This window comes from Myxine glutinosa, chromosome 10 (genome assembly GCF_964187855.1).
Source record: "Myxine glutinosa chromosome 10, kmMyxGlut1.1, whole genome shotgun sequence".
Lineage (NCBI taxonomy): Eukaryota > Metazoa > Chordata > Myxini > Myxiniformes > Myxinidae > Myxine > Myxine glutinosa.
The window spans coordinates 66,886,202-66,913,998 of NC_136270.1; the positions used below are offsets into that span (position 1 = coordinate 66,886,202).

The following is a 27,797-nucleotide window of genomic DNA, read 5'->3' on the forward strand; positions in this document are numbered from 1 at the left end:
TAAGGAAGAAAGTGAAGATTGACGAAATGCAGTTTGGATTTATGCCAGAAAGAGGAACAACAGACGTGCTTTTTATTGTGAGGCAGTTGCAGAAGAAGTTGTTTCTTGGGTTTGTTGATCTGGAGAAAGCATTCGATGGGGTTCCACGTGAAGTAGTGACATGGGCATTGAGGAAGTTAGGAGTGGAGGAATGGTTGATCAGAGTAGTGATGGCAATGTACAAAAGAGCGCGCACAGCTGTAAGGACGGGAACAGTGGTGAGTTTGAGGTGAAGGTGGGAGTGCATCAGGGGTCGGTACTAAGTCCACCACTATTTGTAGCTATGATGGAAGTGCTGGCTCAGAACGTAAAGGAAGGTTTACCGTGGGAGTTGTATGCAGATGATCTCGTGTTGATTGCAGAAAGTATGGATGGACTGAAGGAGAAGATGAACAAGTGGAAGGAATGTATGGAGACAAAAGGTCTGACGGTGAATATCGGAAAAACGAAGGTGATGGCAAGTGGTAAGGCACGTGGTGAGGTGGAAAGAACTGGGAAGTGGCCGTGTGCTGTGTGCAGGAAGGGTGTCGGAGTGAACTCCATTCAATGTACAATGTGCGCTGAGTGGGTTCATCAAAAATGTAGTGGTTTGAGAGGGTCATTAACCAGAGTGGCAGCTATATTCAAGTGTAAGGTGTGCACAGAGGGAGCTGCAGATGGAGGAAATGTTGAGTTGGATCTTGGAGACGGCGTGAAGCTGGAAGGTGTGAAAACATTTTGTTACGGAGGAGACATGCTGAATGCAGAAGGTGGATCAGACTCGGCAACGGTTGCTTGAGTGAGATGTGCATGGAAGAAGTTTCGGGAACTGAGTGGCGTGCTGACGAGGAGGGGAGTATCGTTGAAGCTGAAGGGAAAGGTGTATGCTGCATGTGTGAGAAGTGTTATGATTTATGGGAGCGAGACATGGGTAATGAACGTAGAGCAGCAACAAAGGCTGGAAAGGGTGGAAATGCGAATGGTTCGGTGGATGTGTGGAGTATCGTTGAGAGAGAGGAAGACAAATGATGAATTGCGAAAGATGATGGGAATAGAGCCTGTGATTGATGCTGTGAAGAGAAACAGGTTGAGATGGTTTGGTCATGTGTTGAGGAAGGATGAAAGTGACTGGTTGAGAAGAGTGATGGAAATGAATGTAGAAGGGAGTAGAGGACGGGGAAGACCGAGAAAGTCTTGGCTAAAGATGGTCGAAGAAGAAATGCGGGCAAGGGGGTTAACAAGGAGAGATGCAGAAAATATGGCAAAATGGAGAAGATTGTCATGGGGACCGCAAGGCTAGCCCCCGCTCTTGCAGGGAAAATGTCCTTAAAATGCCTGTTGTTGATGTTTGTATGAGTTGCATCACAGATGAACATCCATCCGAGGGACGGCACACGCATTGATAAATCACCTTACCAATGGAACACCAGGATGACAGTTTATTAGGTTATAGCTGGGTTGGGATTTGAACCCAGGCTAGATGGCTTTGAGGTGAGAGTGCGTACCTCCAAGCTATCCTTCCACCCCACCTGTGAAAGGTGTGATGACATTTGTGAAGGTTTTATTTTATTTTTTTCTCCCACTCTAGCCAAGTGGTGAGCGGTAACATTGAGTGTCAGGTTGTTAAAGTATAGACACAATCACCGGTGGCCTCTTCTGAGGTAAACATCCGTGTCGTGTAAACATATCTATCGTATTATGATGGTTGATTGGCAATGTATCCACTTCTGTTTGGGTGCTATCGGTTTCACTTGCGGAAAATTCGTGCATCATGTTCCTGATTTTTACTAACCCAGTCAAAATTCAGATGACTTGAAAAAAAAAATTCATAACCAATATGGTGTTTGAATTGTAAAGCAAAATGTTTTTGTTTAACTCGGTCGTGCACTCATCTCGTGTGAGGTTATGCCTCTTTATGGAAGAGGCAACATGAGGCCTTCTTCCATTTGGTGTTCACGAGTGAATCCTTGAAAACTGATTAATGAGCGGATCTTTGAGCTGCTCGAGCTTTTGGGAAGTTTGTTTGAATTACAAAACGCTACTGGGATCACAATCCAGCCGGAGTTTATTGTATGTCACGTTGGAAGAAATTTTACATCTGTTAATGCACCACAATGAATAGGGATAAGAAATCTTACTATAATTCACCAAATGTCCGTCTGTCTGTCCGTTCGAAGGTACCGTAAAAACTGCTGAACCGATCGCAAAGATATTTTCGGTGGATAATCCTGGGATCCCCAGGAGTAAAATAGGCTATTTAGTTTTCCCAATTTCAGCTTTCGTCTCCAGCATTCTCAGGTTAGGCCTCCCGCATAGCATTCACGTTCGCATAACGTTCATTGTGACGATGTTCTCATTGTGACGAGCTTACTATAATTCACCAAATGTCTGTCTGTCTGTTCGAAGGTACCGTAAAAACTGCTGAACCGATCGCAAAGATATTTTGGGTGGGTAATCCTGGGATCTTCAGGTGTAAAATAGGCTAGTTAGATTTCCCAATTTCAGCTTTAGTCTCCAGCATTCTCAGGTTAGGCCTCCCGCATAGCATTCACGTTCACATAACGTTCATTGTGACGATGTTCTCATTGTGACGAGCTTACTATAATTCACCAAATGTCTGTCTGTCTGTCTGTTCGAAGGTACCGTAAAAACTGCTGAACCGATCGCAAAGATATTTTCGGTGGATAATCCTGGGATCCCCAGGAGTAAAATAGGCTATTTAGTTTTCCCAATTTCAGCTTTCGTCTCCAGCATTCTCAGGTTAGGACTCCCGCATAGCATTCGCGTTCGCATAACGTTCATTGTGACGATGTTCTCATTGTGACGATCTTACTATAATTCACCAAATGTCTGTCTGTCTGTTCGAAGTTACCGCAAAAACTGCTTAACCGATCGCAAAGATATTTTGGGTGGATAATCCTGGGATCCCCAGGAGTAAAATAGGCTATTTAGTTTTCCCAATTTCCGCTTTCGTCTCCAGCATTCTCAGGTTAGGCCTCCCGCATAGCATTCACGTTCGCATAACATTCATTGTGACGATGTTCTCATTGTGACGAGCTTACTATAATTCACCAAATGTCTGTCTGTCTGTCTGTTCGAAGGTACCGTAAAAACTGCTGAACCGATCGCAAAGATATTTTGGGTGGGTAATCCTGGGATCTTCAGGAGTAAAATAGGCTAGTTAGATTTCCCAATTTCAGCTTTAGTCTCCAGCATTCTCAGGTTTGGACTCCCGCATAACATTCGCGTTTCCATGACGTTCATTGTGACGTCTTCTTACGTCGAGCAACGGTACCCGCCCTACGGGCGGGGCTTCAATTGGGAGACCCAAATGAAAAGGCTAAATATCAGAATTGAATTTTTATTTTAAACAATTTATATAAACATCCGTTAAATCTCGATCGATGCAGTCGTTTGTGCGGCACCCGGGAAAATAACGTCATGCGGGAGCAAGTATCAGCAGGATGTGGGAGTCCACGTTTGCACCGATCGCTGCACCGTGTGCCGCACAAACGACTGCACCGATCGCTGCACGGCTGCATCGATCGGATGTGGCATGAAGGAGGATCTGCACTTCGGCATGAAGGAGGATCAGATCTAACAGATCGCCATCTCCATCGATCTTGCCAAGGCCATAACAGCTATCGGCTCAAAATCCTTTTAACTGTTTATTTGGTACAGTTACACGTATCGGGAATTTGGTACACGTATCGGGAGTACATACAACACAGCGATTGTGAACACGATTATCGATCACGATCATCACGATCATAGTGTATCGATCACGATTTGAAACACGATGGAATAATATTTACCGATATGAACAGTGATGTGGCTTTTATTGAAATTCTAAAGATACTGTTTAGATTTTGATGATTTTCGTGTGATATGATTCAACTGATGTTTAAATGAATCGTTTAAAATAAAAAAAGCCTTCAATTTCTGATATTTTGCCATCGCCATATCAATATGCAGATTCGCAATATGCAGATCAATATCCCACGATCGATGTTTCTATACGTGAACGTACCCGTTTGTTTGCGAACAGGTACGTTTTTCATGGAAGTCATTCACGAACTTGCTGTCCATGTCTGACGTGCGACTGAAGGTGCTACAGGAATGTGGAATTTATTGGTTTCATGCTTTAGCATTCACCGTATAGTCAGGTTCACTATGTTTTTTCGTTCAAAATCATGTTAGATTAGCAAACCTATGCATTTTTGGAAACGTTATTACCTGGAAAATCTGAAAAACAATGTTTACATTTGCCAATTCTGACCAATTCGATTCGACCAATTCGACCAATTCGACCAATCGACCAATTCCATTCGACCAATTCGACCATTCGACCAATCGCTTCGATCGGCCATTCGATCGATTCGATTCGATTCATCGAATTCGATTCGATCGACCATTCGACCAATTCGATTTGCCAATCAAGTTGACCGACCTTTGCTTGTGTGGAACGGACTGTGAAAACGATGCGGACTATATTGTCGGATACGACACACAGGACAGTGATGACGAACTCTAAATGGCATATTCTGTAATCGTGTATGTTTGATGCCATTGACTGCCTGTGTATATTTTGTCATTGACTGCCTGTGTAGATGTGAAGTTATACTGACTGCATGTGTATATATGATTTTGCTGACTGCCTGTGTATGTTTGGTGATATGAATTCTTGTGACACATTTTGATGTTATTAACTGCCTGTACAAAATGATAACATGTATTTGATTATGCAACTTATCACGAATATAAAGAGTATTTTGCAATTCAAAACCTTTGATTCGTGTCTTACCATTCCCCATAGCACTAATTTGATACTTTCATTGGATTCCTTGTCCCTGAAAATTTTGGTTTAGTATATTTTTAAAAGTTTTTAGGGTAATTAGAGGCAGAAATAGAACAAAATATGTATTTTACAGTGGCCATTTTGAAAATCCAAAATGGCCGCCATACAGGTATCTCTCCAAATGTAAACATTGATTTTTAGTTTCCTTATGCTATAACCTTTCCAAAAATGTATAGGTTTGCTAATCTACCATGATTTTGAACGAAATATAATTTATTGACATAGTGAACCTGACTAGTATCTGCATTGCCTGTTTGCTTCTGGCCTCCCACCCATGCGTAGCACGGGTATTTCTCTAGTATGTAATTATTATATATATATATATATATATATATATATATATATATATATATATATATATATATATACATATATATATACATATATATATGTATGTATATATATATATATATATATATGTATATATATATATATGTATATGTATACATATATATATGTATGTATATACTGTATATATATATACATATATATATGTATGTATATATATATATATATATGTATACATATATATATATATGTATGTATATATATATATATATATGTATATATATATATATATATATATATATATATATATATATATATATATATATATATATATATATACACGAACTATAGTGCTGTACCTCATTTAAAACTAAAAATAATATTAATTAAATAATAAAGCCAAGTCTCATGGTTCCGCACGCAGTACTCGTGTAATCCCAATAACGAATGCCTTGAATCCCAATAACTATGTTTCTCTATCAGCTCCAGGATGTTCTTACCTGGAAGGCCACATTGAGGAGGGCAGCCATAACACTGCCCATTATTCTTATGGACTAATCTTTGAGCATAAAATACCCCAACACAACATTATCCTGTCTGCCTTCCATGGAAAGCAAAATAAAGCTGCTTTATTTATTTATTTCATCCAAACTTCAGATAAGAGTTTGTACGTATGTTTCATTAAGGATTTGAACGGCACTCGGTAGGACCCATACCTCCGCCAGGCTGAACCATTTACCTTTTGTGTCCCACTGATAGGCCGGATCTGGATTCGGACCTGAACCAAAATCTAATCAGTTTGTGCTCGTCTCACCAAACCTGTCCACTAAGTTTCGACCAAATCAGTCAAAATAGTTTTGAGATATCGTGCTCACAGAGAAACAGGGTTGAAAATGTAGTCTGTCCACATTCGGTGGTGAAGGTACAACATAGGAAAGTGTGAGGACCCCTGGTGGTGTATCTGTCGATCTTATAATAAATAGAGCTCTTGTGGCTGTAGCTATGTCGCCAATATTCACTCACGATTGGCTGCGGTGTTGACCAATTGGGTGTGCCCGTTTTCCCCAGCAAGGTTATTCTGTCTTCGAAGATGGGCCTATAGATGGGCACTTAAGAATGAAAATAATTACATATGATTTAATATTTAATGAACATGTTTATGTTTCCTTTGATGCCGTTTGTGACAGCAGAAAAAAGCATCACAAATGACGTCACAAGTGTGTTGCAAGCTTCGAATGCGATCGCATGGAGTGCGATATAAATATTGTGATCAATAAAAATCGATTTCAAAAATTATAAAGTGCATTTCCAAGAACGTTCCGCAGCGCATTTACCCACCGTAGGTAGGCTGGGAAAGGTACACGTGGGCGGAAGTGCCCGCTGGTGTGATGAATACCCCTGCTGTTGGTCGGTGCTCTCCACTCATCACGGGGGCGGGGATTGTTTGTCTGTGTGTGAGGCCAAATGCCAATCATTTAGGGCCGCAGTTGCCAGGTTGTCCAGTAAGCGTATGATCAACAGCCCAACCCACCCACTTCCTTTTTATGGTAACACCACCACCCCACCCCCCTGCCCCAAGCAATTCATTCTCTCCCTATGCGTACGTAATAAATAGATGAGGCTTCCCTCGAACTCTCATTAACGATACGTTGTGATTTTATTCTTTGAAAACGAAAATTAAAACACAAAATATTCCCGTTTATAACATTTCACATTGATTTGAAAAAAATCTCGTCCAATGATTTCACACGAGGAAGAAGTATTTGAAGCAGAAGAAGAAGATGCACCGGGAACGAAAAGCATGGCGCTGTCGTCCTCATCGTCCAACGTGACCTCAGATGGTTCTAATCACACCCAGCGCTTCCTGGGCGGTCTCGTCCTGCTCCGCCAAGGCGCCGAGGCTCGCTTGTACCGCGGAACCTTCTTGGGTCGTTCGGCGGTGATCAAGGAGCGCTTTCCCCGGAAGTACCGGCATAGCGTGCTCGACGCCAGGTTGTCCAGCCGTCGGACGGTCCAGGAAGTCCGGACTGCGCTGCGCTGCCGAAGAGCAGGTACGATGGCGAACCTCGGGCTGTCTGTTTAAATAGGTTTGATGACGCAGGCACGTAAATATAGCCATTTAATTATTTATTCCAACAGTTGTTATGGAGATACGTGTGGTGACCTTTTCCCAGGGATTGCAGCCCCTGCCATTTACTTTGTGGATCTGGTATCGAACGTGATCTTCATGGAGGACCTGGCGGACGCAGAGACATTGCGTGAACACCTGGGCAGCTCCCCGTTGGGTTCCAGGAACGTCGAAGCACTCGCTGGGATTGTTGGCCACACTCTGGCTCGTTTACATGACCAAGATATCATCCATGGGGACCTGACTACCTCGAACATGCTTCTGCGTAGGACACCTGCATCCTCCCAGGTAATGTGGCCCAGACGGTTCATTCGTATTTGATTCATGTAATTGGGTTGTGGGAGTTCTTTAGTGCGTTTTACGTCAGTAAGTTGTACTTTGACAGTAAGCCTATTCATTATTTATTCCAACAGTTATGGAGATACGTGTGGTGAGCCCTTATCTTCCCCCATCCAAAACCTTGATCTTTTCTACCCCCATTAATTCACCCCAGATCCATTTTTTTGAAATTCCCACTTCTTTCCTGGAAGTCCTATCAGTGTCCATGTGTTTTATATCTCTCCCACAACCCCCCCCCCCCCCCTTCCCATGCCTCCTCCCCCCCAAGCCTTCTTCGTCCCACAGATCTCCCAATGTCCCTGCTCTCAAATGTTGTACTTGTGTGCTTTCCTCTCTCCCCCATCTTGTCTCTCGCTCCCTTTATCATATGTTTTATGTGTCAGTTTGTCTTTTTGTGATTAATGTCAGCTCTTACATGAGCCTCGATCTTGTATACAGAAAAAAAAAAAGGCCTGGTGTTGGCCAAACAGTAAAGATGGCTGGCTTGAGATTACTGTTCACAGTTTTTAAGTGACAAGGCAAGCTTAACTCCTGCGAACAGGCCGGGAGGTGTGTACCTTCACCTGAGCTGGTGCCTCCTGGGTTCAAATCCAAACCCAGCTATAAACTGTCATCCCGGTATTTCACAGGCAGGGTGATTCATCAACGTGTGTGCCGTCCCTCGGATGTACGTTAAACTTGGCGTCACATCTGCTAGCATTAGTTGGTGGACGTTAAATACCCCACGGGGTCCTGTACAAATAGGTGAGCTATCGCCGACACCATAAACAAATTCCTGCTCTAACCAACAGGGGGTAGTGCATCAGCAGCACCCCTGCAGTAACTGATCCTAGCCTACATCTGTACACTGCAGTCGAATGACGATGATAATGGTAAACTCATTTCTACAAAAGATCAGATGTACAATTCCAATTTATTCATGGTTGCAGCATTAGAGCTCACCCAACACGCTCAAATGAAATTAAACTGTACGTGGTGCTGCAGGGAAACGGAGAAACGTGTGAGGGAGCGAACACCGATGATGGGACAACCACAGCCGTGGAGGACACCAAGGACTCAAATGGTGCAAAACTGGTGCTCATCGATTTTGGTCTCAGCTTCTCCTCTGGCCTTGCTGAAGACAAAGCTGTCGACCTCTACGTACTGGAGAGGGCATTGCTGAGCACACACCCTGGTGCCAAGGACCTTTTTGAAACGATGCTGCGCATGTATGGTAGGAGCAGTTGCCACGGGACTGCTGTGCTCACCAAGCTGAAGGAAGTGAGACAAAGAGGGCGCAAACGCTCCATGGTCGGCTAACCCTCAAATTTGCATGCGCCCCAAATCTTTCTCGACATCTTTGAATAGGACGGTACATGCTTGCCATAGAGTTGAATGAATGGCTGAAGTGGTATATTTAAATGCCATCGAGTGTACTGAATGGTCGGTATTCAAAATGAACGAAGTGACGTTTGCTGCATCGAGTAATTCTATCATTTGGGTTACTGAGTAGATATTGGTGGTACGCATTCGATCATTGTTGTGCGGGAAGCACAAGCATGGCAAGCCCAATTCACACACGTGGGTCTACCTTAACATACATGAAAACAGTGAATCACGTTGATTAAAAAGTTGCATTTACCAGTGGCAGATCTGACTGTTTAATAAAACAAAACCAAAAAAAATCTCGTCATGGACTTGTGTGAGAGGGTAATAGTAATGATACAAAAATTAATGGAAACAGAAAGCTTGCGAGAGTTTTAAATACCAACAATGGCTGCACGTTTCCACGACACCAGTACTGGAACTGTGGCGTTTAAAATGTCCAACCGTACATCGTCATGGAAAATATCTCTCAAGTACTCAAAGCACAGTTTTTAAAGTTTCTTGGGTTTTTTTTTTAATGGGAGGAGTTATTGCCATCTGATCCTGTTCAAATACAAACATCACCATCGAAGCGGACTGGGGATCCGGTAAATTGGTTTAGGCCACCCATCAGTCACAAGGAGAACGTTTCAGAAGGTTTCCAAGAGTTCCATGATTCGTCGCTGTTCAGAACGTCGGAGGTCTTCGCTTTTAGCATCGCCGATGCTCTCTGCATATTCTGTTTAAAACAAAAAGGATAAGGATGGTGAAAACAGGACAAGTTAACAACCACGGATGACGCTGGGTCCTAATACCGAAGCAGCAGGGTTTCATAAAAAGGGAATTCTGGTTTTGGTTTCTTTACGTCTCCAATGTGAATGAAATGCATTTGGTTTTCATACTGAGGCTGGTGTTGGGCTAGCGGCGAGGGTGCCAGCTTAGGATCCTAGGATCCTGGGTTTGAATCCCGGTCGATCGCTGAATTAACGCCAGGGGGGTTGACTCAGCCTGTCATCCTTCCGAGGTCGGCAAATTGAGTACCAGTTCACTGGTAATTCCCTGTTTGTCGTAAAAAGGCGACAAAAAGGGTTGGCGGCAGGAAGGGCATCCGGCCGTAAAACATTGCTTCAAAAAGGGGACCAAAAAACAACAACAACCACGGTCCCCGAAAAAGGCCAACCCCCGCTTGCGGGGAAAAAATGGCCTCTAAAGGTTTGTTTTTTTTTTTGTTTTTTTTTTCCATACTGAGGCTACCTTTAATTTGTTAGTCGGTGAATGGGAGGCGAAAGATCAGCGCCCACAGCACAATTCTGCACCCTCTCCTCCCCTACCAGTCCTATAATAACTTGCTCTCTGATATAATACTGTCGTGCGGCTGGCTCAGTTAAGACCGAGCGTCCACCACAGATGGAATCGAGCTTAACGAGGCGTTTCCCAATTGATGGCGGATCGTACGCGAGACGGAATGAACTATGCCGCTTATCTTCACGGTCCGATGTCTTCGACCTGCAAGGTGATTAAACTCACACGAACACGGGATTTTGAATAGAAAATAAAATAATAAAAGGGTTTATTTAAAACAACTATCGGGACAGGGAAACGTGATGATCAAAACTAAATAATATTCCTAAATCAGGATCCCGCACACCTCACTTCACATCCAGAACAATGGACGGATAAATAAAAGAAACGTTGTGTGCGCCTTTGTGTTGGGCTTATCTCAGTCTATGTCGGGTCGGTCCGTTCAGGCTCCGTCCGACGCGGCCCTGGTCAGTGCGAACCACTCGGCCCCGTTTGCTAGCGCGAACACCGGCCTCCTGCACGGTCCTTCCCACGCCACACAACACAGCACTTGCACGCAGGCACCAGGTGAGGATGACCGTCGGCGCCCATCGTCTTTCCAGCGTCCACCAAGCGGAACTCCAAATGGGAACGAAAGTCAAATAATGGAAGAGAAAAGCGGAGGCGAAGACAGGCAGAGGCGAAGGGGCGAAGAGACGAAGGAAGAGAGGGTTGAAGAACCAGGCGATAAAATGTCGATCTTCCCTCACTTTTATGAGATCTCCTCTCCCGTCAGGTCTCTATCTCCCCCAATCAGTGCGTCGTTTCTTGGTGGTCGTTTGCGCCTTCTCACATCACTGGCGATTCTCCTTCAATCAGCGCGTTGCTTGTTGTGGCTCTTTCGCGCCTTCCTCACTGATTGGCCGAGGTGTCATTGGTCGGTGGCCAATCAGTCTGCCGCTTCCTTCCACCTTCTTTCCACCAATCAGTGGCCAGCTTCTTACCCCATGGTGCGATCTTCCCATCAAAACCCTTTTGACCAATCATGCGTGAAGTGGGCGTATCCTCAGCCTGCCTTGCATAATGTTTGCCTGCTATGGCAGCTGGTGATGTGGCTGACTGCGGCCCCATCGGCGGTGCCCCGAACTGGCTTCCTGCCTGTGGTTCTGTAATTCTTATTGTGGGAGAGGGCAATTAATTAATGTGTGCAGCTAAGAGCCTAGCTAATGTATGTGGTGTGTTGCCATAAGAGACACATGTATGATCACCGAGGTTTCACATACAGGGGAATCTTATCCTTATTCCCTAGAACTATTTATCACCGGATCATCCTCGTATGATCACAGGTACACACTTAATCCGACAAACCGCCTAAACACAGAAATTACAGGTGAGATTCTCCAGCACAACAGACGAAGCATGATACCTATACAGATCGACCTAGATCTGGATATGCTTACCTAACTGACATAACAATACAAACAAGAAAGAGCAATCAGAGATTGCAGACCCTCTCCAGGACGTGTTTTAAGGCTTTTGTGTTAAAACAAATATGGCGGCTGAACCACGTGACCGATGACGTCATTTCCTCCCCCAAACCAATTTATCCCTAGAAGACGCTCAAGAAATTTCATCCTGATCGGGTGAAGTTTTGTACTTGTCGAATTATGACGTCATAATGGAGGCACCTATGACATCATTAACATATGTTATTCCCCATGGAGTTATTTACAATGATTTTATCAATTTTTTCTGTGCAGCACTTTCAGAGATAGAGAGGTGCAAAAATTTTCGGTTTTTCCAAGATGGCGCCGGTACCACGTGACCTATGAGATCATAATTATCATTTTAAAAAATTCTGCAGGTGGAGGTGCACTTATGGTTAAAATTTCTTGTCAATCAGACCAACGGTTGCAGAGAAAATCATTTATTCAGTGCAGACAAACAAACAGACAAACAAGCAGACAGACAGACAAACAAACAAACGGACTCAAATGCAATACCCTCTCTTCTGGCGAGGGTAATAAGATTCTCCATGCTACTCCAGAAAACAAGTTTTACTTGCTCCGCAAACCCCATGATGATGATGATGACGTACCATACATACTCTTAACAGAGCGCCGGTGCTGCAGAAGCAGTTTCTTGGCAAGTGTTACACGAGGTAGTTTGCCATTGCCTTCTCAGCATTGTTGGTCTGTGCTCTATCCTTTTAAATGCTGAATGTCAAGCAAGGAAGCATCACGTACCATATTTGGTACGATTAGGCCAGGGTTTGAATTTGAACCGCCAACCTCACAGGTTCCAAGCGGACGCACAAACCATTACACCACGGAGTCTGGTTAGCGAACCTCATACTGAAACCACAAAGAAACGTGCCCATCAGTCGATTTCAGTTTATAAAAGCAAAAACGAACGTGTTTGTACCTCTGAGGATGTGCCGAATGGCTTTGGATGAACCGCCATGCAGATTGAGTAACTGGTTTATACGCTGACGAACCTGAGGGGCAACAAATACAATTGGAAAGGATCTGTGTTGTGTTACGTGACGAGCATGATGATAATAATCAGCTAGTTTTACACTTGCCTGACTCGCGCAATACTCGTACATCAGCCGGTACCCACGGATATTCTACGTAATGCAAAATGTGAGTTCAACAACGTCTTCACTGAAGACGTTCCCTATTTGCTTGTCGCACAAACTCTCGATCGCCGTCAGTCAGGCCGCGCCGTCCCTCGGACATTACTGGTCCCCATCAAAGACTCAGCCCCTTTTAACGTATGTCGGGTGTGAAGTTGGTCCAAACAACATCCAATTCACAATCTCGCAAAATATGTCCTGTGAAAATTCCATGGAATTGCCATTCCCAAGTGATTGCTAGTGGCCGAATTATGTTAATAAACAGATGAAATGATCATGGCCTGCTGATCCAGAAACATTCCTGTTATGCACTCACTGAGGAAACCCCAGAAGATGATATTTCCACCATGATGTAATCGACAAGCTGGAGTACAAAGAGGCCGGCGTCGAGCCTTCGCAAGTAGAACTCTTCCTCGGCCATGTCATCGATGATCTCGCCACGTTGCACCATATCCTAGGCAAGGATGAACCAGCCCAATTCACCGGAGATCAAGGCGATGTCATTAATTTTTATTTTTACAGCCAATGCTATTTCATGGAAAAAATTTATTCTGGAAAAACTATTACTCTCTTGTGGAACTGTTTCCTTCGTGGGGAGGGTATGGGAGTGTTATACGACAAAGAAAATAATCATATCACCAATGCAAAAAAATTTTAACCAGAGCAAAGTGGATGGTACGTCATCGCAAATCCCCACGCTCCCTACCGAAAGCAAAATTGAAAGTTGGCAAAAAGTTCCACCAGGAATGACCCAATATCAAGTTTTGAGTTCCCCCCCCCCCCCCCTCCCATTTTGACCTGTGACCCCAAGTATCCACCACCTGAGGCATAAATGAGGGGTCAATTCCCCAAAAAATCGTTACAAATTTCATGCATCTCCCGATGTTGATTGCATATTATACAAAGTTTCATTTTAAAATGTGCCCGTAATTGCATTTTTGGTATTGACCTTTTGACCCTGTCACTGGGTCCCTCTTGCACTTTCTTTCCGTGGGACCATAACTACCAAGTTTGGTGAATTTCTGCACAACCATTAAGGAAGAGATAGCGTGACGGACGAACGGACAAAAAGACAGATGGAGCCGATTACATTATCCTCGCCCCTCACACCCCCACCATTTTTTTTTTTCTTAAGCGTGGGAATAAACAAAAGATCAGATTTAGTTAAAACTTAGTACAACGCACTTTAAGGCCAAAATAATATGCAACATTTGGAGGTTTTTCTGTAAATTGCAATGAAAGATGAACAGAAGGAAAGGCCATCTACCCTGCTGTTGGAGTTTCTCCCCCCCCCCCCCCCCCCCCCCCCCCCGACTCACTACAGTTCCTTTAGCATCCTGTTACGTCCTGATCCGTTCAATGTACCAGCTCTTCCACAAACCTCGACAATGCATGCAAAAAGGAACCCCACCACCCCTTATATCTTACTTTCCAAATCTTTCAATTCCATGGTGAACATACATGCTCTTGGCATCTGAGAATCGTATATTTTAGCCCCCCCCCCCCCCAACCCCCACCAGCCCCCCCCCCTAATATCCTCTGGAGCAAAAAAATTAATCCCTTTCGACAACTAGCCATTTATGTTAGGCATCTGGAAAGTTGTAGCGTGCCATGAAATGCAGTTCTCCATTAAACCGCACTCACGTGCTTCTCCCCATCAATCTTCTTGTCTGCCATCATAACAGTCTCCAAGTACCTGAAATGCAGCTCCATCAGCCGGTCCACCTGCAAAAAAATAAATAATGGTAAATAGGAGAATGTTGGTTGGATTCTCAGCTGCGTGGAAATGTCAATACGACATCCAAGTTGTTCATAATTGAAATCCAACAAGCGATCGATTTTATGGCGAAGTTCAAGACGCACCTTTTCACAATCATTTTCGACGAACTTGTTAACGAGCCGTGTCCGTTGCTGTCCTTTCAGATTCCGCAGCATGGATGCAATAGTGGAACATACGTGTTCTACACAGGGGATGGAAAGCGATTGTGGATGGGTAAACATTTGAAAAGTTACTGAAAGGTAATCCTCGAAAAGATTAATTTGATATCCATCATTTCCTCTCAGTCGTTAAGAACACACCCGTACCTTCATGCTCTTTTTCACTCATCCCAGTCTTTTTCAGCTTTCGGGGAGTGATCATAAAAAGTGGAAAGATGGTCCGCAAACCCAAAATGTCCACAAACTTGTGACAGTTTTCCGCTCCGTCCATCCCCACCATAGCATGGTCCAACACTTTGAGGGCGCTCGTACGGGAACGCTTTTTCTCTCTAGTATGGCGAACACATGAAATCACGTCACAATCCCACAGACTCAAACAACATGATGTAAAAATCGTCTAATCTGTCCAATCCAATCTAGCAGGGACAACAAAGGACTGGTCGATCCGAAGATCACCAGAATTTCCCAAATTCAAAACCTGCTACGACTTCAAAATTATACCTTCCTGACACATCGATCCTCTCTCTTATGGAAAACCCAAAACTCATGCGACTTATGACGGTCATAGGCTTGGTGCAGCCAACAGTCGAGCAGAAAATTCAGAATGTCACAATGATAGCAACCAAAATGCTGACATTGTGAATGATCCAATGGAAACATGAATATCCACAGGTGTGCATGCAGATGGAATTCAACTTAATGCCCCACCTAGAAGATGGCCTGCTCAACAATACGCTGTCCGTTGGAATTGTACTGTGCAACACTAAAAATTCAATTACCAATTTAGTTAGTAAATTAGTAATTGCCAATTTGGGAAAGAGCTTGCTAAACCACTGACATACATTGACATTTTTTTTTTGTATACAAGATCGAGGCTCGTGTAAGAGCTAACATGACGAAAAAAAAAAAACCAGACACACACAAAACATACAATAAAGGGAGCGGGAGACAAGATAGGGGGAGAGAGAGGGAAGCACACAAGTACAACAGCAGAGAACAGGGACAACGGAATGTCTATGGGAGGGCGAGGGCTTGGGGGGAGGGGGCATGGGAAGGCGGGGGGGGGGGGGGAGGAGGGAGGGGAGGGAGGTATAAAACACATAGACACTGCTAGAACTTCCAGGAAAGAATGTTTACTCAATAAAACTGAATATAACCTCCTATCTGTCTGTGAGCATGATATCTCAAAAGGTTGTGGACAGATTCAGCCAAATCTTGGTGGAGAGGTTGGGTGTGTGACAAGGAAGGAATTATGTTATCTTGGTGAAGATCCGGATCCAAATTCGGGTATGTGCTTGTGTGTGTGTGTGTGTATATATATATATATATTGCAGTTCTGAGAGTGTACATATTTGATTAATAAACGTTAAAGGTTTTGCCCCCATAGTTAGTCCACATGCAACACGTAGGTCACCTTAGAACGTTAGTTATTTCTTAGTACATGTGAGATAAGGCCATTTCCAATAGTGACCTCTGCGTTGTGTAAAACAAATAAGAATAGGCTCCTTCCATTGTGCCTCCACCCTCCAAATTTCACCTCGTTGGGCAGAATCCATCCCGCGCCCCATTTGACAACTCACAGTTTGTTACGCTTGGGATGCTCGCAGTTTGTTACGCTTTGGCTACCAGCAGCGTTTGCTGCTCTTGGTTTGCTGGAACTAGCCCAGTGACACGAGGTAGGCCCAAAAAGGGGTTGGAGCGGCAGCGAGGCTGAGATCGGGATCGGCAGCAGGGGGACGGTAAGGGCCACCAGCCAATCAGGGCTGAGGCAACATCGCCTGACAGGGTGTGGCTAGAGGTTCCAGAGGGTTCGCTGGGCGGCGCTATATAACCGCGAGGAGAAAGCCCTTCCAAGGACTTACCAGAGGACTTACCAGAGGACTCGCATGATAAGGGCTGATGCGCACAAGAGGACTGAAGGAAGCGCGCTTGGCTTTGTAAGAAGACTTATGCGGTTTATGAGGACTGGAGTATATGCGCTTTACAAAGGACTTGCACGATTGCGCTTTGATCAAGAGGACTGTCACGTTTGGCATTGATTGCAAGAACTCGTTGGGGATTCGGCTTTGGGCTTGCTGGAAGCGCATAGAAAGCGCTAGTATTTCTATTACGTACGCGGCCGTGAGCCGCGAAGTAACCGCCAGCGCAGCCTACCAATCCCCCCCCATATAATTGTCCGATCCGCGCCAACGACACGCGGAGATCTTGCCTGCCATCTACCATCTTCTTCGTGGTACGAGTCGGGGACCGGAGCGAGCTGTGGACGCCATTCCTGGACCTTCAACCCCGACCATCTACATGCCCATGTGAGTGTGTGTTTGTGCGGGCCCGTTTGTCTGGGGATAAGTATAAGACTGTTATTAAGGCTGCACTGTGTGTACTTCTCTTCCTTCCCGTACAATTGTAAATAAACCAATCTGTTCTTCCTGTTTCCTCTTAATTCGACCGTTTTAGTGATTTCTCAATTGGGTAAGCGTGGCACAATTACAACCGCTCAAATCCGGTTTAGTACCTGTTAACGGCCCGAATCGCGGCTCGCTATCGCTCGGCGTGTCCACTAAAACCGTGGTTCGGGTGGGGTTATTTCCTTGCTTCCCGGGAGGCGCTGGTAATTAGGTAATAGGACTAATTCGACCTACCACCCTATTCAGCACTGACCGGAAGGAACGTCATAGCCCCGGATCGCGTCGGCTAAATAAAGGACAAGGGGATTAATCCCCCCTTGGTAAGGGGAAAGCCGACGTTCGAGATCTGCAACAATATCTATTTATATAAAGCAGTAAAGTATGTTTGTTTGTTTGTTTGTCCTCTTATAACTCGAGAACTACTCATCGCAGAGCAAAACCAAAGGCATATTCGGAATCAGTACGTCTCAGAGCAACTACAGCACACCTTAAAATTTAAAAAACTTCGCGTTTTAAAATTATGACGTCATCAGCGTATTTCGGAACGATAATTTTTCAACTTCATATTCGGAATCAATACGTCCCAGAGAAACTTCGTAACGTTAATTTTTCAACTTCATCCGATTGACATGGGACCAACGGCATGTGACAGAGAGTGAAACATTTATTTGACGACAATGACTTCCGACTTCCGGGTTCGGAATGCGGGACCAATGCCATTTGACAGGGAATAAAAAATAAATGCGACATTCAATTGACGACAATGACTTCCGACTTGACTCCCCCCTCCCCCCCCCTCCCCCTCCCTCTCTCCTCCCCCCTACCCCCTCCCCTTATAGAAATAGAGGAGAGCAATGAGGTGGTTGAGGAGGTTTCAGGCACGCAAGATGGCACCCCCGCGTACGAGGTTGCGGGCGCGCAAAATGGCGCCTCGCACATGGCTACGGCGGCCGCGCCCGCTGCACAAGTGGGAGGGATTGACATGCAGGCCCTCATCGTGCAGCTGCAAGCAGCTTTGCAGATGAGTATGGGAAACCAAATTGGAGGTTTGGAAAACAGAATGATGGGGGCAATGAGGGACGAAGCAAGGAGTACCGGTGAACGGTTAGACAAGAAATTTGAGGGGTTAGACAATGGGATAGAAGGGGTGAAACATGGGTTAACGGGGGTGGAAAATAGAATGGCTGCCCAGGAGAATCAGATAGAGGGGGTGAAAAATGGGTTAACAGGGGTGGAAAATAGAATGGCTGCCCAGGAGAATCAGATAGAGGGGGTGAAAAATGGGTTAACGGGGCTAGAAGATAAGATGGAAGGCAAATTGCGGGAGATAGGGGAGCAATCCGCCCGAGAAATCAAACAAATGGGGAACCAGATGGAGGAGGTGAAAATCGGGTTAGAAGGTAAATTGGATGCTCAGAGGGATGAATTGGGACAGATGAGGGTGGCATCTCCAAAAGAGATGGAGGAGATGGAGGAGATGAAGGAGATGAAGGAGGAGATACGACGAGGTGTAAGCGAGGAGGTCTCGGGGGTACGCGAGGAGGTAAAGCGAGGTGAAAAGCGTATGGAGAAAGAGGTGAGGAATAATACGGCAAGGTTACAAGGAGGCATAGAGGACCTGATGCAGGAGGTGGAACAGCTGACGGTGGGACAGACGGAGTTAGTGGAGCAGGTACAAAAGAACACTGCGGTACTAGGAGGGTTAAAAGCGACACAAAGAGACATCAAGGACGACTTGATAGCGACGAAGAGGCAATGTCAGATGGTACGTGAGGGACTGACAACGAGGTTGGACGAGGTGACAGAAGTAATGGAGACGAAGGACCGGGAGGTGAGGACGCACATAGAAACGGTTAAAGTGGTGTTAGAGGAAGAGATAGAGGGGGCGCACCGGGAGATGAAGGAGGTAAAGGAAAAATTAGAGGAGGTGGAAGAAGGGGTGAGTGAAATTAAGAAGAGACGAAGGGAAACTAAAAAGGAGATAAGGGAGGAAGTGATGGAGTATGTGCAAGGTCTGTGTTCAAATCATGATGATGTGCTCACTAACCAAATAAAGAGTTTGCAGGTGGCAGAGGAGGTGCGACGACGAGGTGCCAAGGTGAGTGGCGATATAATCGGCAATGTATATGGTATGAGAGAAGCTTCAGTCGGCTTGGGGATTGATTTGGATCCGGGTGTTCGTGAGAGGCCGTTGGTGAAGTGTGCGACAGGTACGGTGTGCGAAAGAGGAGGTGTGCGAGAATGTCCGACTCTGGGGTGTGTGAGGAAAAAGTGCGCGCCGAGGAGTGAGTGTGCTGTCGAGAGTGAGTTGGTCGTAGCGCGTGTGCGAGGGAGCACATGGAAGCGCGGAGTGAGGAGTGTTACAGAGGATGTAACGAGAGAGTGTACACCTGTGGTGAGTGTTACGGAAGAAGTAACGGGAGAGTGTGCGCAAGAGGATGCGCGAGAAAGGTGTGTAACGGACGGGTGCAAGAGGAAAGAGTGCGCTGTCAAAAGTAAGGGAGAGTGCACACCTGTGGTGAGTGTTACGGAGGGTGTAACAGGAGAGTGTGCGCAAGAGGATGCGCGAGAAAGGTGTGTAACGGACGGGTGCATAAGGACAGAGTGCGCGGTCAAGAGTAAGGGTGAATGCGCGACCGAGAGTGGAGGTGAAAGTAGCAAGAGTGACACGGAGCGTGAGTTGGTTGTGGCAGGTGAGAGAGGATGTACACCTGGAATGGAAGGATGCACACCTGGAATGGTAGAGCGTGTGTGGGAATGCACACTTGAGTTAGTGGTGAGGCACGTGGTTGGGTGTGCAAGTGAGAGCACACCTGTGGTTGTCACAGAGGAGGTGACCGAGGAGGGGCGCGAAGAGGTGTGTTGGTGAGGTGTGCGAACGACGAGTGTGTGCCAAGGTGTTCGGTGGTCAGGTGTGTGACCAAGTCTGTGAGCGGAATGAGTGTACCTGGGTGTGTAAGAGAAGGTGCAATGACGAGGAGCATGGGAACAGCTGGATGTATGAGCAAGGAACGGGCTGCGGGGTGTAAGCATGCAGGTGAAGCATCGACGGTAACCGGGTTAGCGGTTAGAGCGACGTATAGCCGAATCGGGCCCTCGGTGCGCGCCGGGCAGCTTCGCGTGCCGCGAGGACCAGCGGGGATCCGAACCACGGCGGTTTCGAAAGAACCGCCGTACGCGATCCACGCTGGGCCTTGCTCGGAACGGCCGCGTCCGTGCTCCACTAGGCGGAGCGGACAGCCCAATAGGAAGGGTCGTCATGGCGACCCCTTTTTGTTGAGGCGTTCCGGCAGGTCGAGATCGGGCCACTGGACGGCTCTGTGCCGAGATGGTGCGTGGGATCTCGGCCCGGGTAAGCCCCCGTCCTTGCACCGAATGTCGGACGCATCCAGCCGCCGGTACCAAGCAACCCGCATTCATTGCTCGGCCGTGCGAAGCCGGGCTGTAGGAGTGAATTGGCGCACCGAGAGGCACTAGTGAGTAGACTGCGATGATGAGGATAGTGTTTTGGCCCCGAAATTAGAAACACAAAATTTGATGATTGGCAAAGGATTGGCAGAGTGATGATTGGCAGATGATTGGCAAATTTTTGATTTGTTGAATTTGAACGAGCAAAATTGATAGTGGGAGATACCCGATGTGAGGGGATGGCAACCTTGCCATCTCTCACAGCGGGGGCAAAGGAGCACTAGATTTATGGGGTTTATGGCAGTGAAAACTAGCCCGGGAGGGTTAGGATATAATGTAGGGATCTAGAGAAGATGACAATAGGTAACGTTAAGATTAGGTAGTGACAATGATACCTGTAGTGGGGACGCAGGTAGATTAGAGTGGATGATAATGACATGGTATGTGCTTAGTTTAAAGGGAAGACGGGGAGCACTAAGTTAGCAGGGCAACAGGTAGATTAGATGATGCCGTGTGAGTGTTGGAGGTGTATTCAAGTGTATTGAGCATGGTATGAGTAAATGATTGTGAGTGTGAGTTGTAGTGAGATTGCACAGGTGTGCAACTGAACAGGTGGATGGAGCAGTGGATGGAGCAGTGTATGAGGGAGTGAAGGTGATGTGTGTTGTGTTGACCCAAATGGTCCAGGAAGGCAGGAGGGTGCAGGTGGCACCAGGTGTGATTGCACAGGTGTGCAACGACAGGTGTATGGAAAATGGTTGTGTGGAAGACATGGAGTCTGGAGTATATGGAATATTGGAATGGATGGTCATGGAGTGAGTATGGGGGAAACTGTGGAGTGGAGTGGATGGTGCGAATGGGGGAAGAATGGACCCCCATCACGAATACCCGGGGAGGGTAGTGTAAGTGTTACGTAGAGGGTATAGGTAAACTGTGGTTGGATATTGGCATCTGTGGTGCGTGGTGAAAGAATGGTGTTTGGATGGGTGCATTAGTGACGTGGAAATGGCTGGGCGTGTAGCCTGTTAGTGTGTGTAGTTGGTTTGGGCACTCCACCACTGTGAGGATGTCGGCCAGGTGAGGCCGCAGGTGGGCTCTGGGAGCCGGTAGAGTTGTTGTGGATGGGGCCCGAGGATCCGGAGGTCGGACCCGGGTAGCCCAGTGCCAGCGGGCACCGAGGGGTGACAGAGCCAGGAGGGGCCTTCCCCAGTTAGATAGGTTAGGGTGAGGAGCTTGGTAAGCTCGGGTGGCAACTACAGTGGTGGAGGTGTGCAGGTGGGTAGTCCTGCTGGGAGAGCTACACGTCTCAGCCCAGAAATTGTGCAAGGGCACCGGGAGATGAATCGGGGGAGTGAGACCCCAAATTGAGAAGCACCACAGTTTGGTCAATGGGAATTGGTTTTTAGAACCCATAGTGTAAGTTGGCCAATGGATTGGCAGGGAAAGACCCCGGGTAGTGTAAAGTGTGTTAATGTCATTTGGAGAATAGTTAGGATGGAAATCTCCTCGCACCATCTACATCCACTCACCTGAGGTGACGTAACTCCACACCATGCCATGTTTTATTATTTTTATTTTGATGCAAATGTTTGGAATGTGAGATGCATCATGACGTGGGTGTGACATTGTGCTTGTTGTTCCATCTCTTCCTCCTTATGAGGATTGATGATGAATTGGGTGATGGCAAATTTTGGTTAGAGGGATTGTCGTGACGAATTTGGTATAGAAGAGATATGGGGAGACGTGACAGTAGTGACGGATTTGTAAATGTGTAGATTTTGTAAATATGGGGTAAGGGCAAGGGTAGAGTAGGTGACAGGGGGGGTGACGTACGGTAGGGACGAGCTTTCTCACTTCGCTCTCCATACGCACTTCGCCTTGCATTGCCTTATTGATGTGTACCCTTGTGACCTTGCCCTTCGCTCATCTGTCTTTTCCCCCTTTTGTCTCCCACATGAGGACCTGTGCGCCACTGGGCGCCGAGGGGAGCGTGCGTGAGTCCGCCATTGTGCGCCCGGAACTCCCAGAAACAGCTGTCTGCATCGATGGACCACATGTCAGTGGCCGAGCACCACTTATGGACCCCAGGGGTTCGGGCATGGCCCGCCCCTCTGCTGGAACCGGCCATGAAGGCCCGAGATCTTGCTGGCGGACCTTGTCCACAGGGCACCGATGCCCCACAGGTGAACCACACTAGTCGGCCCTGTGGGCCATAAATAAATAAAAATGGACACGTTGGGTGCATTTCATTTTATGTTCAAATAGGCCGCCAGTAAGAAAATGAAAGAAAATGACAACATCTGGAAGAAAGCAAATAGCCAGCAGAGGGAGCCGAAGAGCAAGAGACCACCAGCAGGGTTAGGGGTTGTTGTTTTTATTTTTATTGAACAATGATGACTGTGCACCGATTGGTGCTTGAGGGTGCGTTTTGGGTGCTTCATGGTGCGTCGATGCAGAGCAGACTGTCTCTCCCCCCAAAAGAACAATCGCAGGTCCTGGGTTGCGTCTTGTAAATACAGTAGAGCCATTGTAAATAAAGCGCCCCCACCGTAAATGTATAGCTTGAAGACCATTCCGCAATTCGGTTAGCTGTGGGCGTGAGTCTGTTAGGTAGGGTGCAATGGAGCAGTGGGACATATTTATTTATGTTTTAAAACTGTCGCACTCAGGGTCAGGTTCAATGTAGAGGGAACTACACCTACGTGCCACACTAAAAGTTAAAGTTATAGGCCCGGGACGTGCCTAAGAGGAGGAGGGTGCAGTGTTGTGGATATGAGGATTGTTTTTTTATTGTTTTTTTTTTATTATTGCTTTATTCTGGACCCTCCTTACTCCAGTTATGTATAAAGGTCAAAGGGCGTCCCCATAATTAGGTCATAAACAATCACGTCAGCCAATCATAGATTTCCCCCTTGTTGATAGTTATATCTTTATTATGTGTATTAGGGTAAGGCCTTGTCTTCCATTAAGATGACACTCCATTGCACCAAGTGAAATAGAGTAGATTCCTTTCACATTCCCCTTTCGTCATTGCCAAGCCTCAATTGCCAATTACATCCCCTCCAAGCCTCAATTACCAACTGCACTGGGCAGTTTGTCAGGTTTGCTACAGCTGTGGGTTGCTGATTTCACCCCAATAGCCGCCATTAAGCATGTGCTCAGCTCGGGGAAGAAGGGCGTGCCCGCCCATCGTCATCAAGGGTGGAGTCAGAGGGCCTGTGCCCACCAATCGGGGCCGAAGCGAGCTCACCGAGGGGCGTGTCCTGAAGGCCGGCGGCTTGATCGCCTGAGGCGCTATAAAAGCGCGCGCGCAAGAGCCGAGTAGTAGTTGGACAGGGAGACGTGCGTGTTGTTGAGTTGAGTGGTTGGACCAGACGAGTCAGACGAGTCCCGGAGAAAGCACGCGGCGTCCACGCAGCAGCAGCAGCGGCCACAGCAGCAACAGCGGCAGCTTCAACAGCAGCAACAGCGGCGGCTTCAGCAGCAGCCACAGCAGCTTCAGACACAGCAGCTTGGGGCCTGGACGGCAGTTTTGAGCGGGGCCGCGAAGGAACGGCGGCTGCCAAACGCGCCGATCGTGCTGCAGTATCCGTGGACCTTCCTCTCCCTCCAGCCATCCACCTCCTGCCAGTCCTATCATCATTCCCCGCGTGAGTCTGTCCTTGTTTGTTCTGTCCCTGGGTTAATTAAGACAGTAGGTAAGCTAGCGTTGCACTGTCACTAATTCTTCTGTAAATTATTTTATTATCTTTCCTTCTTCCTTGGTTACTTTTGAGCATGTAAATAATAGGAATAAATTTAGTAGTATTGCCAACCTTTTTGTCTTCTTCTTCTTCACATCCGTGTCGCCTTTGTCTTTTCCCTATTGAATACCTGTGGCGCGATCCGGCCAACGTTCGGGAATCGGGTTAGTCGGGGTACCTGTTCGGCCGCGGTGCCATCCGCTCGGCAAACAACATCTTATCCGCGGTCCGTAACAATACACACACACACACACACACACACACACACACACACACACACACACACACACACACACACACACACACACACACACACACACACACACACACACACACACACACACACACAGTGCCATTCTAGTGTTTTTGCAAAGATGACTACTTTCTTTAAGCCTACCTGAGCATGAGGTTCATGAGCTGAAGACCTTCCCCCATAAGAAACCGGTCTCGATTTGAGGGCAGCATGAGACAGGAACACATGCAGTCAAACAAGTTCTCCATCATCTCAGCCTCTTCATCATTACTTGGGTCATGCCGCTTAAATACCTGGAAACGCACATCTCTCTCCAGTTGCATCGCAAAATTTTCTCCTCGACGTTACATTGAAGACACAAGAACATCAATCCCGAATGCAACAACATGACCAACGGCTGGAGATCCATGTTCATGCTGATATTGTACGAGACTAGGGCATGCCCGTACTATATATATGCCCGTACTATATATCTATCTAAAATTATATCCCCCCCCCCCTCTATTTACATGAAATGGTTTGGTCCATTCGCAACGCCAAAGCGAACGGCGAACGGCTTGCGAGTACAGTGACAATCCCCCCCCTCTATTTACATGAAATGGTTTCGTCCATTCGCAACGACCACAGAACCCCCCCCTCTATTTACATGGAATGGTTTGGTCCATTCGCAACGCCGGCACACGCGATCGTTCGCTGCTCTCTGATTGGTTGAATCGTTTTTTGTACATAGCTCGGTAAGTAATTGTCCGATTAATATGAAACCTTGAAAAGGCACATCCTCGGGTCCCCAGCAATATACCTGGCAAGTTAAAAGTATATCGGACCCGTGGTTGTCGAGAAACAGCGGTCACAGACAGACAAACGTACAAACGTACAAACGTACAGAGATTACTGGAATTATAGATAGATGAGGTGGATATACCAGTGAGGTCGTATGCATTGTGATGGTGATACAGAAATAAATATCAACAGATCATGCAGTGAAACACACAAAATAAAGGTGCAGACGGGTTACAACATGAATCCACTCAACTTACCGATAACTGCTGCAGCAAGATGTCTATGCCATCCATCTCTCCTAGGAGTTCCCGGTTGGCTGGAAGGAAAGAAGGGGAATAAACAAGGAATATACAGATGTTTGTCAGTAAGAAACATTTATCTTTCATACATGTTTGTCAGATCTTTCATATTCCCAACATCTTTCTCGGGCTAGGTGCTGTGGCAAGAGTTAGGGCTCGGTGATATGGATCTTTCACATTTGTTTCTGCTTTTTCATATTTCTCTTTATTCTTTCTAATTCTTGCTTCTTCTTTATTTCTCTCTTTCTTTATCTATCCGTCTTTGGAGAAGTGAATTCCTGCAGAATTTTTTTTTCTGGAAGGCTCACTTCACTGCACCTGGATGGGTTTGAGGGTGGAGTAGTGGCTGAAACCCAAATCCTATCCAGGTTCCTCCTGATGACTCCATCTTTGCGCTTTCCTTTTTTTGGGGGGGGGGGGGGGGGGGTTCCTTCTGATGACTCTAATGCAGTATTTGGTTTTATTTTTCATATCTCAACACTATTTTACCAGTTTAAAAACAAAAATTATTTCATTGGTCAGTGCAAAATAACACTACAACTCCTACCTCCGAAAGATTATATAAAGACTTTCATTACTACAACTAAAGGGCTGCGATCAGAGATCGCCAATGGTTCCCGTTATAGCAAACATGGAATATTAGCCAATCGGTAGCACTTGAAAGTCTGCCTCAATGAAAACAAACAGTTTTGCTTCTTCCAAACGTCACCAAGAACATAATGAATAAACACTAAACAAACAAAAAAACACTCCTGAAACCATAGTAATTATAAAATTCAATAATAAAAATTACATAATGGGGAAATTAAATAACTGGAAATAGGGAAAAAAATAAAACTGAAAATTAAATAATTGGAAACTGGGAAAAATGAATAAATCTGAAAATTGAAAAATTAAATAATTAAAAATTTGGGGGAAAAAACCAATTGAAAATATAAAAAAACAAAAAATGAAATAACGGAAAAATTATTCTTCAAAATGCGAGACACCACAGACAAAGACTAAACACTTAATGTCTCCCTACGGGAACTATAATAATGGCCCCAACGTTAGCAGCTAACCTTTCCAGTAAATTCACTGGATTAACCATCAATTTCAGTTGTACAACAGCATCAAATCAAGGCAAATGCTTTCGATACCGGCAGATATACACTTTGGAAATAAATAAATCGATTATAATGGCATTTTAGATTTCGCATTCATACGACATAAACTGCATATGTATCTGTCGAACATCTGGCAGTAGTAGCAGGTTGTTGCCTTTACAACGTTACCATCATTGCTCTGCAGGAGAATAGAGAGGATCTCACTGCAGTAGAGCTTGTTAGCATCAAATGGCATCTTGGCCTGTGGGCAGAGATGGCACAGGCATCCAGAGTGGGTCAACGTGCACATTTGTTACAAACAACTTCACTCTGCAACTGTTTATAGAACTATGGGCAGAAGAAAAAGCGACTTTCTATAACACGACTTTCTCAAGTGCTTTCTGGAGGATAAGAAAGTGAGCGGAAATTGCAGAGAATTCTTCAATGAAAAACAATTATAGTTCGCTTCAGATTCAGCAAGCTCAGGCTACATATGGAAATTAATGCATGGAGACATTCGGGATGAATATCACTAACAAATGTGCAGCTGCACATCAGACGACACATTATATAGGCATCACGGCCCAGATACAAACCCCCATCTTACATTTCTCTACAAATCTTACATTTTCACTGGCTGCTCTTCCAATCCTATTCTCACCAAATTTTCCAAACAATTGTGGTTAGTATCAATTTATTATTATTTCGGTACTCTTATTACCTCCGCCACTGAAGGTGGGCGGAAGTTATGTTTTCACCCATTTGTTTGTTTGTGAATAGGATATCTCAACAAGTTGTGGACGAATTTGGATGCAACTTGGTGGACCGATTGGGTGTGTGACACTGATGAAATGATTCGATTTTGGTGAAGATCCGGATCAGGATACGATAAAAAATTTTTTAAAGTGATCCTTTACCATTGATAGATAGGGCCGTAAACAACATATAGCACAATATTTTAAAAAGTTGTGAACGGATGCTGATGAAACAAG

The 27,797-nt window shown here is 45.7% G+C and overlaps 2 protein-coding genes across 3 annotated transcripts in view; one reads left to right on the forward strand and one right to left on the reverse strand.

Moving 5' to 3' along the window:
- The first annotated feature begins 6,935 nt into the window (after positions 1–6,935).
- On the forward strand, positions 6,936–9,251 carry TP53RK (TP53 regulating kinase). Its single transcript, XM_068126832.2, has 3 exons — positions 6,936–7,215; positions 7,339–7,580; positions 8,616–9,251. Exons 1-3 carry the CDS (start codon positions 6,966–6,968, stop codon positions 8,928–8,930), a joined length of 807 nt encoding a protein of 268 aa, XP_067982933.2. The 5' UTR covers positions 6,936–6,965; the 3' UTR covers positions 8,931–9,251.
- Positions 9,252–9,255: 4 nt separating this feature from the next.
- CTNNBL1 (catenin beta like 1) overlaps positions 9,256–27,797 on the reverse strand; it is a 30,263-nt gene continuing 11,721 nt past the window's right edge. For both annotated transcript variants that reach the window (XM_068126831.2, XM_078785747.1), the window contains exons 8-16: positions 26,995–27,067; positions 25,679–25,737; positions 24,786–24,934; positions 14,980–15,161; positions 14,758–14,855; positions 14,539–14,619; positions 13,211–13,348; positions 12,681–12,753; positions 9,256–9,714 (exon numbers count right to left, since the gene is read on the reverse strand). In XM_068126831.2, coding sequence (XP_067982932.1) covers positions 9,626–9,714; positions 12,681–12,753; positions 13,211–13,348; positions 14,539–14,619; positions 14,758–14,855; positions 14,980–15,161; positions 24,786–24,934; positions 25,679–25,737; positions 26,995–27,067 — 942 coding nt within the window. In that variant the 3' untranslated portion in view covers positions 9,256–9,625. The remainder of the gene's footprint in view (positions 9,715–12,680; positions 12,754–13,210; positions 13,349–14,538; positions 14,620–14,757; positions 14,856–14,979; positions 15,162–24,785; positions 24,935–25,678; positions 25,738–26,994; positions 27,068–27,797) is intronic.